Below are 15,339 nucleotides of genomic sequence, written 5' to 3' on the forward strand. Positions count from 1 at the left end.
TTACACACATGTGCAGTGATTAACTTAGTGTTCAATCGGGAAAGCATATTAAAAATTAGTTTTTCTTCTAGGACGTCACAGTTGTGGGCAGTCCCAGGCCGCCGACGTCACAAAAGGGTCGTGCCCGGGCTGCAACATCATGAGATGGGCGGGCCCGGCCGCTGCCATCACTAAAGGGGGTGGGCCCGGTCCCGCCAAAGTTCCTGTACTGCTGGGGAAGCGCCGGGCATCGCCGTCTACAGCTTCCCCACGCACACCGTTGGGGCAGGCACCCAGGCTCTTTTAGCGGCGCGCTGCTAGAGGGGCAGGGCAAATTTTGCCCTTTAAAAATCGGGCAGGGCGCAGCGCCCCGCTAAAACAGCCTAGCGGGAACACTAGAAGTTTAGTTTACAAAAAAAAAGCATATATAAAAAGATACATACATGTGCACCAAAAAAACATGAAAAACTTGTGTCAATCACAAGCCCGTCTGTCTAATACTGCCCATACACTTGTGAGATGTTGCATGCAATCATTAGATTTCGACCACATCTAGCCGATTAAATTGAATGATTTGTATGCATTTTTAAGGAACCATTTCACACGATATCCAATGTCGCGTGGATATATAGCACAGAATATCTATTAAATTGCTGGAGCGATCACATGTGGCTACACTCAATTGCAATCCACGGGTGGAGAGCTCTCTCAGCCAATCAGGGGGCGGCACAGTGTTTCTGCCGCCACCACTGACCCCTGCTAGCGCTAAACTACGCCGCCTCCCTCTTCCAGCACCCGATGTGGCATCTCAAGCACTTGATGGCATGCGCCATCGGGTGCTGAAAGGGAGCAAGTTTTGAACGATAAGATGCGATCGGATTCGATGGGCATCACACTTCGATTTAGCATCGAATGCGATCACATAGGTGTACGAGTGGCATAACGCTTGCGTCTATTGCTGTGTACACACCAAAACGATTTGGATTTATCTTGCGATCCGATTTTGCATACGATCCGATTCCATCTGTATTCAGATGAATGGATCTTATACAGATCCAACCTGCAGCAGGTAGGATCAGAATCGGATCCAACCAAATGATTTTGACCCAATCTGCATCTAATCCGTCTGAATTGGATCCAGATTGATGGGATTGTGCCCAAATCGTTTTGGTGTGTACCCAGCATAACTTCTGTTACTGTGGATCTAGACTGGTTCCACTAAGTAGACTATATCACATACATGTGCAGGGAGTATCTCCACGTACTCTTCTCTCACAGCACACTGTATCACATACATGTGCAGGGAGTATCTCCACGTACTCTTCTCTCACAGCACACTGTATCACATACATGTGCAGGGAGTATCTCCACGTACTCTTCTCTCACAGCACACTGTATCACATACATGTCCAGGGAGTATCTCCACGTACTCTTCTCTCACAGCACACTGTATCACATACATGTCCAGGGAGTATCTCCACGTACTCTTCTCTCACAGCACACTGTATCACATACATGTCCAGGGAGTATCTCCACGTACTCTTCTCTCACAGCACACTGTATCACATACATGTGCAGGGAGTATCTCCACGTACTCTTCTCTCACAGCACACTGTATCACATACATGTGCAGGGAGTATCTCCACGTACTCTTCTCTCACAGCACACTGTATCACATACATGTCCAGGGAGTATCTCCACGTACTCTTCTCTCACAGCACACTGTATCACATACATGTCCAGGGAGTATCTCCACGTACTCTTCTCTCACAGCACACTGTATCACATACATGTGCAGGGAGTATCTCCACGTACTCTTCTCTCACAGCACACTGTATCACATACATGTGCAGGGAGTATCTCCACGTACTCTTCTCTCACAGCACACTGTATCACATACATGTGCAGGGAGTATCTCCACGTACTCTTCTCTCACAGCACACTGTATCACATACATGTGCAGGGAGTATCTTTTTTCCATCGCGTTCTTACCCCTGCACAGTAATGGGCCGGTAGCTGAGCAGTTTGCCCCTAACCTTGTGTCAGACTTCCGCCCCTCCTTCCAGCCCAGCTGATTTATTGGCTATCACATTGGAGAAGGTCAGGAGGTCTCAGACGGCAGACATGCAGGCAGGGGTCCGCCCTTTCACGACGTTTGGAAATAAACCTTAAAATGCCTATATGAAAGGGTTTACTTTACTGGGGTACTTTGTTATCGGGAAGCTTATAATGGCACGCCTGGTCCGGCTGTTGGAGCGCTGACCCCGGGCCCCTGCTCTGGCTGTCGGAGCGCTGGCCCCGGGCCCCTGCTCCTATGTATAAGCTGCTCATAGGTCTCTCCAAACCCGTCCAGTTCATTATTTCCCACTGCCCCGGCCACCAGCACCCGATACCCCATAACTGGCTGTGTCCCCGGTGTCCCGTCAGGGTCAGCAGGTGCTGGCAGGGACAGCTGCTGCATAGCGTGTGGGTAGAACCTTTTGATTACCATGGTCTGTATTCTCTTACTGGGCCACAGGTGCTGGTGTCATCTGGGTACAATGTTTCATGTCTTTACTATCTCTGGCGCATTGGGATTGCTGGTGGCAGAGCGAGATGCGGGCACATATTACACTACACAGCGCTTTATAAGGGTTATACCATTGTATTAATAGCGCTGACTGACCAATCACACGCTGGATACAAGTGAACCTATAAACTGACATGAAATGTTGCACCAACCTGTCCTGCAGCATATGCCAGTGGGTGTGTACTGGTGGAGTAGGTTTTATTGCACACCACCAATAATTATAAAGTTTGCCCCATTTGTATATTACTGCTGTAATGTGGAATTGATGTTTCCGTGTCTGGCTCAGACCACTAGCGGACCCTCCATCTGCGGCATTTGGCGCTGAATAGGTTAATATTGTAGTGAGACGGAGGGGGCTCTGGGTCACATCATACCGCAAGGTGCTGTGAAGTCTGACTTGTTTATACCGTGTTCCACAACAGTATAATTGCTAGTGGCACAGCCGGCTGACTGCTTCCATATGCACACCCCTACTTGTGAATATGCATCAGGGTGATGGACAATGGGGGCCTTGTGTACGGGGGAGGTACCGGGGATGTGCCCAATCTTATCCGTGCTTTGCTGCGTTCACCCTGGACCCGAGCTTAGCATGGTGTGCGCTGTACTCTTCCATGTAGCGTACAGTATATACCTCTATATGCGTTCTGTAGGAACTCCACGGGGCATGCTGGGACTGGATCTCTGTACTGGGTGGGGGGCTCTGTAACTGGGGACCCTTATCCTAAGTACTGCAGAGTACGGCGTCAGCTGACCTGCTCTTTGGTGACCTCATTGAGGCATGAGGCTCTTCGTGCCCCATGACTATGTTATATAATTAGTATTAGTGATTTCCTGCTCTGTGTTCTAATAACAAATGTTGGCTTCAGTTGTACGGATTAAGGTGGGTTCCAGTTATCGCAGATCATTGATCGCCGTACGTGGTCCTATTAGCCCCGATAATCAGGTGCCTCAGACGGGCAAGGCAAAATCCCCGATGGCATGTGGATGGCTGGCAGACCAGGTCTTGGTCATCAACATATGATCGACACAAACTATAGGTCGACATGGTCCCAGTGCGTTTTTCATTACTCCCCCCCCCCCCCCCACGTTTGTTTGGCCTTCTTCGCACGGGGGCTGGGATTGGGAATGGTAAAGTGGCTGAAGCATGGCGAGCGAAGTAGTGCACTAATTGGGGATTCCCGTGCCCAGGTGTCGTCATTGACCCAAATAAAAGTGAAGAACTGATGCTGACCTTTTCATGTCCACCTTTTTCCAGCGTCGACGTAATGCAGATCGACCTGCTAGACCACATCCGTCCCAGATAGGCGCCAGCTTTTTGGGGGCTTTGGAGGGGAAAACACAGGTTATATGGAAGCTTTGCCGGAATGTGTACCCCCGTTTATGGGTATTGGGGTGCTGGAATGTGTACCCAGTTTATGTGGATTGGGGGTGCAGGAATGTGTACCCTGTTTATGGGGGTGCACGCATGTGTACCCTGTTTATTGGGGTGCAGGAATGTGTACCCTGTTTATTGGGGTGCAGGAATGTGTACCCTGTTTATGGGGGTGCAGGCATGTGTACCCTGTTTATTGGGGTGCAGGCATGTGTACCCTGTTTATGTGGATGGAGGGTGCAGGAATGTGTGCCCTGGTTATGGGTGTGCAGAAGTGTATGCCCCGTTTATGGTGGTGGGGTGCAGGAATGTGTACCCTGGATATGGGGGTGCAGGAATGTGTACCCTGGATATGGGGGTGCAGGAATGTGTACCCTGGATATGGGGGTGCAGGAATGTGTACCCTGGATATGGGGGTGCAGGAATGCGTTTATGGGGGTGGGGTTGAAATGCTTCGTGGCGAGCGCAGCGAGCCCGCAAAGGGGGGCGATCCGTGTCCCCCCACCTTGTCGGGATTCCGACCGCCGGGATCCCGACCGCCGGGAAATCGTATCGGATCCAGCATAAGAATGGAGGTGTAGGACTTTTTATAAAATAGCCCCTAAGTCTGCCATGCACATCTCACCAGAACCAGACCACAGAGGCGTACTTACCCGGGAATATCTCTACCATAAATATATAAGGGGGTAAAAAATCCCAAACACAGTAAGGGTCAGACTCCCTGTAATGGGTGTTTATGGGAGAATGAAGTGATCATCTTGCTGACATTTGACCTTGGGACTGTCCATTCAGAGAGCAGCAAGACTGAGTAGTACTGCGTGTTAGTCACAGAGCTCACCAAGCTCCCAGAACTGTGCACGGGACGCATTCTCTGGCTTATTGTTGGCTTATTCATTCATGTGCCCGTAATGCTGTTTTTGTGTTACCTATGTGTTTATTGATTCCTGTCCAGTGGTGCCCATTAGGAAGTGGAGCGCTCCCACCCCCCCACCCCCTACTCCCTGTCTGCACAACTGTTGCTGGCGTTCTTATTAGGAACAGACTGTGTCCCCCTCGCTTGCCAACCCCTCTGGGTTCCATCTCCTTGGCAGGACTCGGGAGTGGGGCTTAGAGTCAGGGTCGCCCTAATTAAAATTCAAATCTTGTAACTCTGTAAAACGAATGTTATAAACGCACTCGTAGTTATTTCTCTTTAATGGACTCCTTGGCCATTTTGTCTTGCCAAAGAACAACTGTAGTTTTTGTTTGAGTTATTTAATCTGTCTCTATCGCAGACTATTTACCTTTTCTGTTCTGTCCGTGCCCACTTTGTGTCAGTGCTATGTCTTTGCTACACCGCGTTCCATTTCCTTTCCCAGCGTCAGATGCGCGGCACTTTCCAGCCGCTGCCAGGCTTTGAGTAGGGAGGGCGATTTCCACTCTGAGGATGACTTAACGGACTAACGTGAGCTGTTCTTTCCCCACGCCACTTCAAAGTCCCCCTACCCCCATCTCGCGCTCCTTCCTCTGCTATTATATTAGTGCAGACGATCGGACCTATGTGATACAGTCACGTCATCTGCTGCCTTAATATCTGCCAACTGCATTTAAGTTTTCTGGCTGCAAGGAGAATCTCCGGCACCCTTGGAAAAAGTTTATTGCACCTTCGGACGACTTTAACTTAGCAGTTGGTGTGTTCTCTCTTGCAAGTACATTGGTTTTTTTGTCTAGCTTCCCTCTGCTGTATTCAGCCATGTCTTTATATTATCAGTAGGTTTTATGTTGAATCCAAGCACTACAAAAGCCAAGTCTGCTTGTTGATATACATGAATGAAAAGCACAGAGAAATGTAGAAGGAAAGCTTAGGTGCATGGTAATAATGTGAAGGTGCCGGCTCCAATGTTTGGTCCTCCGATGCCGATATGTAAATAACATGAGCATCCAATCAGGTGATGACATTACATGGGCACATCCGGAGCCGACACACACTGAGCGCACACACACGCAGGTTACATATGTGTCGGAGTTGTGCTTTGCAGGGAAACTGCTCTGTATGATAAATACTGGGCCAGATTGTGGGTGACGTAGGAGCGCCTGTTTCTGGTGGAACAGGTGTAAGTACTAATAGCGCTGTGAATGTGCAGGCTTGGAGCAGTGCTGTTATACACAGAGGGTGGTAAATCTGCCACATTATTGTGCCTGCTTGTGTCAGGATTACAGTAACTTCAGTATTAATTATTAGGGTTATATATGATCATCATATGTTTCATGTACTTGGTTTATTTTGGATGTTTAATTTTGAGAGACAGAAATGTAATTGGAACGTGTGTTCTGTGGCACAGTCAGCTCGTAATAACGTGGCTGGTATTACGTGTCACTGATGATCCTGGTATTACGGGTCATAGAAACATAGAATTTAATAGCAGATCAGAACCACTTGCCCATCTAGTATGTCACTGAGGATCCCGGTGGTGCGCGTCACTGAGGATCCCGGTGGTGCGCGTCACTGAGGATCCCGGTGGTGCGCGTCACTGAGGATCCCGGTGGTGCGCGTCACTGAGGATCCCGGTGGTGCGCGTCACTGAGGATCCCGTAGCACCTAGAACCTGGCACTTCCCCAGTTACAGAGCTTCCTCATTACTCTGAGGTATTGTACAGTGCCGGATTATAATCCTTATGAACGTTCCCCAGTTGTCAGTGTACACACCATGGTGATGCCTAAACCTCAGCCATTTGTATCCCTTGTCTCCTGAATAAGAGGGGCTCTGTTAGTAATTTCGATCAGTGGCGGGGGGGAGCAGATTGGGTACGGTGGGTGACTTGGCCTGCGCCTAGCATCTAACATATGGTGTGTGTTTTATTTTGTCTTCTAGAAATGGAGTAGCGTGAGTAACCCCCTCTACCTGCCCCTAATCCCACCTCAGTCTCAGGGGTTCACTGCCGTGGTGCTGACCTACGATCGGGTGGAAAGTCTCTTCCGAGTCATCACAGAGGTCTCCAAGGTCCCCAGCTTGTCCAAGCTGCTGGTGGTGTGGAACAATCAGAACAAGAGCCCGCCTGAAGGTAATCCTCTGCCAGAATGTGCGCATGCAGGCCCCCCCCAACACACACACCGCCTCCGTCGTCTTATATAGCGCAGCAGATTCTATTACAGTCTTATATAGCGCAGCAGATTCCGTTACAGCGTCTGATATAGCGCAGCAGATTCTGTTAGTGTCTTATATAGCGCAGCAGATTCCGTTAGTGTCTTATATAGCGCAGCAGATTCTGTTAGTGTCTTATATAGCGCAGCAGATTCCGTTAGTGTCTTATATAGCGCAGCAGATTCTGTTAGTGTCTTATATAGCGCAGCAGATTCTGTTAGTGTCTTATATAGCGCAGCAGATTCCGTTACAGTGTCTTATATAGCGGAGCAGATTCTGTTAGTGTCTTATATAGCACAGCAGATTCCGTTACAGTGTCTTATATAGCGCAGCAGATTCCGTTAGTGTCTTATATAGCGCAGCAGATTCCGTTACAGCGTCTTATATAGCGCAGCAGATTCCGTTACAGTGTCATATAGCGCAGCAGATTCCGTTACAGTGTCATATAGCGCAGCAGATTGTAGACAGTGGTAAAACAAACATAGCGCAGCAGATTGTAGACAGTGGTAAAACAAAAAGACAGACTTAGGAGGTAAGAGGGCCCTGCTGCATGACAATTTACCATTCGGAGATGAGTCTAATCTCCTTTCCTGGGTGTATATAATGTGTGCACCAATCTGTGAGCGGAACCATTCAGCTCACCCCTTAGCGTGTTACAGCGTTGTATCTGTGATTACACTCCTTGTTACAAGGCTGGATGCCGTCCTTTAAGGCTGGATGCTGTCCTTCCATGCCCCCTCCAGTCTGTGACCTATCGGTCAGTAAGGGGACATACTATCTGGGACAGTGTATGGGGATTATGCAGGGGTCCAAGATAAATGCCCCACCCCCACATCCCCTAGCAGTGACCTTACCCATCAAAGCTGCTGTCATTTAGTGACCATTAAAGGCAGGATGTGTCTGAGGAGTTAAGCCTGAGGATTGGGTTTAAAGTGAGCAATAATCTTGACCGTGGCAGATAAGCCCCTTCTCATCCCTCCGCAGAGACACCTTTTATGACCACATCTATTCCTTGTAGTTGTAATGGTGTTCCACCTCCAGCCCTCTGATAGACCTATAAATATCCCGCGCTGGGTAAGTGCACTACATGCCGCTCCAGCCCTCTGATAGACCTATAAATATACTGCGCTGGGTAAGTGCACTACATGCCGCTCCAGCCCTCTGATAGACCTATAAATATCCCGCGCTGGGTAAGTGCACTACATGCCGCTCCAGCCCTCTGATAGACCTATAAATAGCCTGCGCTGGGTAAGTGCACTACATGCCGCTCCAGCCCTCTGATAGACCTATAAATATACTGCGCTGGGTAAGTGCACTACATGCCGCTCCAGCCCTCTGATAGACCTATAAATATCCCGCGCTGGGTAAGTGCACTACATGCCGCTCCAGCCCTCTGATAGACCTATAAATAGCCTGCGCTGGGTAAGTGCACTACATGCCGCTCCAGCCCTCTGATAGACCTATAAATATCCCGCGCTGGGTAAGTGCACTACATGCCGCTCCAGCCCTCTGATAGACCTATAAATATCCCGTGCTGGGTAAGTGCACTACATGCCGCTCCAGCCCTCTGATAGACCTATAAATATCCCGCACTGGGTAAGTGCACTACATGCTGCTGCACATGTATGTGAGAACCCATATCAGATTTACTGTAGTAAATGTTCTAGGAGATGGCGGTCTGTAGAGATGGCGGGTGGCTGTGTAAGGGGATATTGCTGCACAGCAGGCCGGGGGAATGTGTGTCAGAAGACTGTTAATGGTATGTACAAAGCGTGATCACAGAGGAGAACGTTGGTGCGGTGTGCCGCCGGGGGCCTCCTTACAGTAGCCGACATGAGTGATAATTAGCGAGCCTGGCATTGGCTGCGTCTTAGGGACGTCTGCAGAGATTTCCAGGTCTCTCCCTGGCTCTCCGCGTGTAGCTTTTATTTCAGTTAAATAAATAGTGCGGTCAGACTAGTGCAAGCGGCAGCGACCGCGCTCAGAGTGCAGCCAGCCCATACTAGATGTGTATTTACCTTCATCTGCTTTGATGCCCCGTCCTTCCACTACACTCATTTATTTAACTTTCTTCTTAGTTAAATGAAGTAAGAAATCAAATCTTGGAAATCAGTTATGGTCTAATGTAAGGGGGGGGGGTCTGTAAGATTGCGGGGGGGGGGGGGGGTTTCTGTAAGATTGCGGGGGGGGGGGGTTTCTGTAAGATTGCAGGGGGGTGGGGGTTCTGTAAGATTGCAGGGGGGGCTCAGCTCTCTAAGATAGCTGGGGGAGGGGGCTCAGCTCTGTAAGATAGCCTGGGGGGGGGGGGGGTCGGCTCTGTAAAATAGCTGGGGGGGGGTCAGCTCTGTAAAATAGCTGGGGGGGGGTCAGCTCTGTAAAATAGCTGGGGGGGTCAGCTCTGTAAAATAGCTGGGGGGGGGTCAGCTCTGTAAGCTAGCGGGGGGAGGGGCTCAGCTCTGTAAGCTAGCGGGGGGAGGGGCTCAGCTCTGTAAGCTAGCGGGGGGAGGGGCTCAGCTCTGTAAGCTAGCGGGGGGAGGGGCTCAGCTCTGTAAGCTAGCGGGGGGAGGGGCTCAGCTCTGTAAGCTAGCGGGGGGAGGGGCTCAGCTCTGTAAGCTAGCGGGGGGAGGGGCTCAGCTCTGTAAGATAGCGGGGGGAGGGGCTTAGCTCTGTAAGATAGCGGGGGGAGGGGCTTAGCTCTGTAAGATAGCGGGGGAGGGGCTCAGCTCTAAGATTGCGGGGGGAGGGGCTCAGCTCTGTAAGATAGCGGGGGGGAGGGGCTCAGCTCTGTAAGATAGCGGGGGGGGGGGGCTCAGCTCTGTAAGATAGCGGGGGGGAGGGGCTCAGCTCTGTAAGATAGCGGGGGGGGGCTCAGCTCTGTAAGATAGCGGGGGGAGGGGCTCAGCTCTGTAAGATAGCGGGGGGAGGGGCTCAGCTCTGTAAGATAGCGGGGGGAGGGGCTCAGCTCTGTAAGATAGCGGGGGGGAGGGGCTCAGCTCTGTAAGATAGCGGGGGGGAGGGGCTCAGCTCTGTAAGATAGCGGGGGGGGAGGGGCCTCATAGTTCGGTACCCTGAGGACAATCTTAGGCTCCAAACCTGTGTCGGTGTTTACCTTTATGCAATAAAGCATTTCTCTGCTAAGATGTTCCCTGAGTGCCATCTTCTTCGCTTGCTGTGTGTGTGTGTGTGTGTGTGTGTGTGTGTGTGTGTGTGTGTGTGTATATATGTGTGTGTATAAAGTTGGTTCCTTTTTGCACCATGTGTTTGGGATAAAACTTTTTTCCAGTTGATGATGAAGTCTGAGTGCCACTGATTTTTTTTTTTTTTTACCTCCAGTATGTATGTATGTATGTATGTATGTATGTATAGATATATCTATATCTCATGCACCGTCTGTTTACTCGCCCTTGATGCCGTCATATCTTACTGTTGTCCATTTTGCAGATAGTCTTTGGCCCAAGATCCGCGTTCCGCTGAAAGTGGTGAGAACTCTGGAGAACAAGCTGAGCAACCGATTCTTTCCCTATGATGAAATCGAAACAGAGGCGGTGCTTGCCATTGATGATGACATCATCATGTTGACATCGGATGAGTTGCAGTTTGGTTATGAGGTAAGAATCCTATTTGTCACTTGGAGAACGCAGCTGAATAACACGTTTTCCTTTATGGACCCATGGGAGCTGTGTTGGTAATGGCCCTGATTATGGCAGTTTACCAAGCACCTGAAATGGCGCTGCGCCGAAATACCAGCTACCGATTCCCTTCGGTACCGTGCGAGGGAATGTGTACAAGAACATGCCTCCCTTAGCAGGGGAAATCATTTGTGGATTCAGGAAATGGACATTTCTTCCAGATTTTAGATAAATCTAGAACGGAATAACAATAATAATAGAAAACCGGCACTGAGGGAGCGAGAAGGTGACTCGTGTTGTCCTGCCCATTCAATGCAGACCGGATCTGAGACCAAAGGTGGCGTTCCGCTATAACTGCAGAACTGTGATGCCCTGCGCTGTCTGTATAAACGGAACATAAACTTCCATACACTGGAAGGAGAACGAGGGAAGAATGTTATGTGTCTGTGATGTGAGACACAAACTATGTTCTGGGAAGTAACCCGCTTCTCTAGAAGCTGGCAGACCCACTTTCCTTACCGTCCCCTTGTGAATTAGGCAATAGCAGTGATGGTGCCAGCTGCCAGACAGCGTGGTTCTGTGGGAAGTGCGCCCCTTGCCGCCTTCCACGCTGTCCGGAGAGGGTACATTGCAGATACGGAGGAATAAGCCATGTGACTTCTATTTATACCGCACGTTGCTGCTTTTCTTCCCTTGTTATCGATTTGCCTCGTTTTCTGCTTTTAATACATTCGCTGCTGGATTTGTTAAATGCTTTGCAGCTATGTGTTTGTATCATCAGACTGCATGGTTTGCGTAGTGGAGGACGGCTTTACACGGGTCCCTGCAGAGTGTTGTAACCAGTGCACAGTGCTGCTGGGGCAATAGGAATCCTGCTCCTGATGACATACAGATCATCAGAGGTCTGATGTGGGGTGTGAGCTTTCCCAAATAGCCCATTGGAAACATATATACAGGTGTTTATATGTTATTGCATATGGGGAATAAGAATATTACAAGCACTGTAGCACTGTGTTGTGCATATAACCTTATATTGGGAATAAATAAGGTAACACACATGTGACATAGTACCGCTGTCACACCACACCTGTACGTCCTAGTTTGGTGGAAGGATACACATGTGACATAGTACCGCTGTCACACCACACCTGTACGTCCTAGTTGGGTGGAAGGATACACATGTGACATAGTAACGCTCACACCACACCTGTGCGTCATAGTTGGGTGGAAGGATACACGTGTGACATAGTAACAATGTCACACTGCACCTGTACATCCTAGTTGGGTGGAAAGATACACGTGTGACATAGTAACGCTGTCACAGCGCACCTGTACGTCCTAGTTTGGTGGAAGGATACACAAGTAACATAGTAACGCTGTCAAAGCGCACCTGTATGTCCTAGTTGGGTGGAAGGATACACGTGTGACATAGTACCGCTGTCACACCACACCTGTACGTCCTAGTTTGGTGGAAGGATACACAAGTAACATAGTAACGCTGTCAAAGCGCACCTGTACGTCCTAGTTGGGTGGAAGGATACACGTGTGACATAGTAACACTGTCACGCCGCACCTGTATGTCATGGTTGGGTGACTCCCTATATTTTGGTTTGTGTATTTTTTTTGTAACCAAATTGTTATTAGTACATTTGTGGCACAACAGTCACATGAAATCTCTTCCGCATTGTATATGAACATCTTTTACATGTGAGCAAACATGACTGGTTACGGGTGCAGCTTACATGCGAGCAGTGTGATCGGGTACGGGTGCAGCTTACATGTGAGCAGTGTGACTGGGCACGGGTGCAGCTTACATGTGAGCAGTGTGACTGGGCACGGGTGCAGCTTACATGTGAGGAGAGGTGACTGGGCACGGGTGCAGCTTACATGCGAGCAGTGTGACTGGGCACGGGTGCAGCTTACATGTGAGGAGAAGTGACTGGGCACGGGTGCAGCTTACATGCGAGCAGTGTGACTGGGCACGGGTGCAGCTTACATGTGAGGAGAGGTGACTGGGCACGGGTGCAGCTTACATGCGAGCAGTGTGATCGGGTACGGGTGCAGCTTACATGTGAGCAGTGTGACTGGGCACGGGTGCAGCTTACATGCGAGCAGTGTGATCGGGTACGGGTGCAGCTTACATGTGAGCAGTGTGACTGGGCACGGGTGCAGCTTACATGTGAGCAGTGTGACTGGGCACGGGTGCAGCTTACATGTGAGGAGAGGTGACTGGGCACGGGTGCAGCTTACATGTGAGCAGTGTGACTGGGCACGGGTGCAGCTTACATGTGAGGAGAGGTGACTGGGCACGGGTGCAGCTTACATGCGAGCAGTGTGACTGGGCACGGGTGCAGCTTACATGTGAGGAGAGGTGACTGGGCACGGGTGCAGCTTACATGTGAGGAGAGGTGACTGGGCACGGGTGCAGCTTACATGCGAGCAGTGTGACTGGGTACGGGTGCAGCTTACATGTGAGGAGAGGTGACTGGGCACAGGTGCAGCTTACATGTGAGCAGTGTGACTGGGCACGGGTGCAGCTTACATGTGAGGAGAGGTGACTGGGCACGGGTGCAGCTTACATGTGAGCAGTGTGACTGGGCACGGGTGCAGCTTACATGTGAGGAGAGGTGACTGGGCACGGGTGCAGCTTACATGCGAGCAGTGTGACTGGGTACGGGTGCAGCTTACATGTGAGGAGAGGTGACTGGGCACGGGTGCAGCTTACATGTGAGCAGTGTGACTGGGTACGGGTGCAGCTTACATGTGAGGAGAGGTGACTGGGTACGGGTGCAGCTTACATGTGAGGAGAGGTGACTGGGCACGGGTGCAGCTTACGTGTGAGGAGAGGTGACTGGGCACGGGTGCAGCTTACGTGTGAGGAGAGGTGACTGGGCACGGGTGCAGCTTACATGTGAGCAGTGTGACTGGGTACGGGTGCAGCTTACATGTGAGGAGAGGTGACTGGGCACGGGTGCAGCTTACATGTGAGCAGTGTGACTGGGCACGGGTGCAGCTTACATGTGAGGAGAGGTGACTGGGCACGGGTGCAGCTTACATGCGAGCAGTGTGACTGGGTACGGGTGCGGCTTACATGTGAGGAGAGGTGACTGGGCACGGGTGCAGCTTACGTGTGAGGAGAGGTGACTGGGCACGGGTGCAGCTTACATGTGAGGAGAGGTGACTAGGTACAGGTGCAGCTTACATGTGAGGAGAGGTGACTGGGCACGGGTGCAGCTTACATGTGAGGAGAGGTGACTGGGTACAGGTGCAGCTTACATGCGAGCAGTGTGACTGAGCACGGGTGCAGCTTATATGTGAGGAGAGGTGACTGGGCACTGGTGCAGCTTACGTGTGAGGAGAGGTGACTGGGTACGGGTGCAGCTTACATGCGAGGAGAGGTGACTGGGCACGGGTGCAGCTTACATGTGAGGAGAGGTGACTGGGCACGGGTGCAGCTTACATGTGAGGAGAGGTGACTGGGTACAGGTGCAGCTTACATGCGAGCAGTGTGACTGGGCACTGTGCAGCTTACATGTGAGGAGAGGTGACTGGGCACAGGTGCAGCTTACATGTGAGGAGAGGTGACTGGGCATGGGTGCAGCTTACATGTGAGGAGAGGTGACTGGGCACAGGTGCAGCTTACGTGTGAGGAGAGGTGACTGGGCATGGGTGCAGCTTACATGTGAGCAGTGTGACTGGGCACGGGTGCAGCTTACATGTGAGGAGAGGTGACTGGGCACGGGTGCAGCTTACATGTGAGCAGTGTGACTGGGCACGGGTGCAGCTTACATGTGAGGAGAGGTGACTGGGCACGGGTGCAGCTTACATGCGAGCAGTGTGACTGGGCACGGGTGCAGCTTACATGTGAGGAGAGGTGACTGGGCACGGGTGCAGCTTACATGTGAGGAGAGGTGACTGGGCACGGGTGCAGCTTACATGCGAGCAGTGTGACTGGGTACGGGTGCAGCTTACATGTGAGGAGAGGTGACTGGGCACAGGTGCAGCTTACATGTGAGCAGTGTGACTGGGCACGGGTGCAGCTTACATGTGAGGAGAGGTGACTGGGCACGGGTGCAGCTTACATGTGAGCAGTGTGACTGGGCACGGGTGCAGCTTACATGTGAGGAGAGGTGACTGGGCACGGGTGCAGCTTACATGCGAGCAGTGTGACTGGGTACGGGTGCAGCTTACATGTGAGGAGAGGTGACTGGGCACGGGTGCAGCTTACATGTGAGCAGTGTGACTGGGTACGGGTGCAGCTTACATGTGAGGAGAGGTGACTGGGTACGGGTGCAGCTTACATGTGAGGAGAGGTGACTGGGCACGGGTGCAGCTTACGTGTGAGGAGAGGTGACTGGGCACGGGTGCAGCTTACGTGTGAGGAGAGGTGACTGGGCACGGGTGCAGCTTACATGTGAGCAGTGTGACTGGGTACGGGTGCAGCTTACATGTGAGGAGAGGTGACTGGGCACGGGTGCAGCTTACATGTGAGCAGTGTGACTGGGCACGGGTGCAGCTTACATGTGAGGAGAGGTGACTGGGCACGGGTGCAGCTTACATGCGAGCAGTGTGACTGGGTACGGGTGCGGCTTACATGTGAGGAGAGGTGACTGGGCACGGGTGCAGCTTACGTGTGAGGAGAGGTGACTGGGCACGGGTGCAGCTTAC

At 51.3% G+C, this 15,339-nt stretch overlaps 1 protein-coding gene across 6 annotated transcripts in view; it reads left to right on the top strand.

Moving 5' to 3' along the window:
• The window catches only part of EXT2 (exostosin glycosyltransferase 2), a 71,296-nt gene that overhangs the window by 38,861 nt on the left and 17,096 nt on the right, over positions 1 to 15,339 (top strand). For all 6 annotated transcript variants that reach the window (XM_083163672.1, XM_083163674.1, XM_083163670.1 and 3 more), the window contains exons 9-10: positions 6,773 to 6,962; positions 10,484 to 10,650. In XM_083163672.1, coding sequence (XP_083019798.1) covers positions 6,773 to 6,962; positions 10,484 to 10,650 — 357 coding nt within the window. The remainder of the gene's footprint in view (positions 1 to 6,772; positions 6,963 to 10,483; positions 10,651 to 15,339) is intronic.

Source organism: Crinia signifera, chromosome 11, assembly GCF_055691185.1.
Source record: "Crinia signifera chromosome 11, ASM5569118v1, whole genome shotgun sequence".
Classification (NCBI taxonomy): Eukaryota; Metazoa; Chordata; class Amphibia; order Anura; family Myobatrachidae; genus Crinia; species Crinia signifera.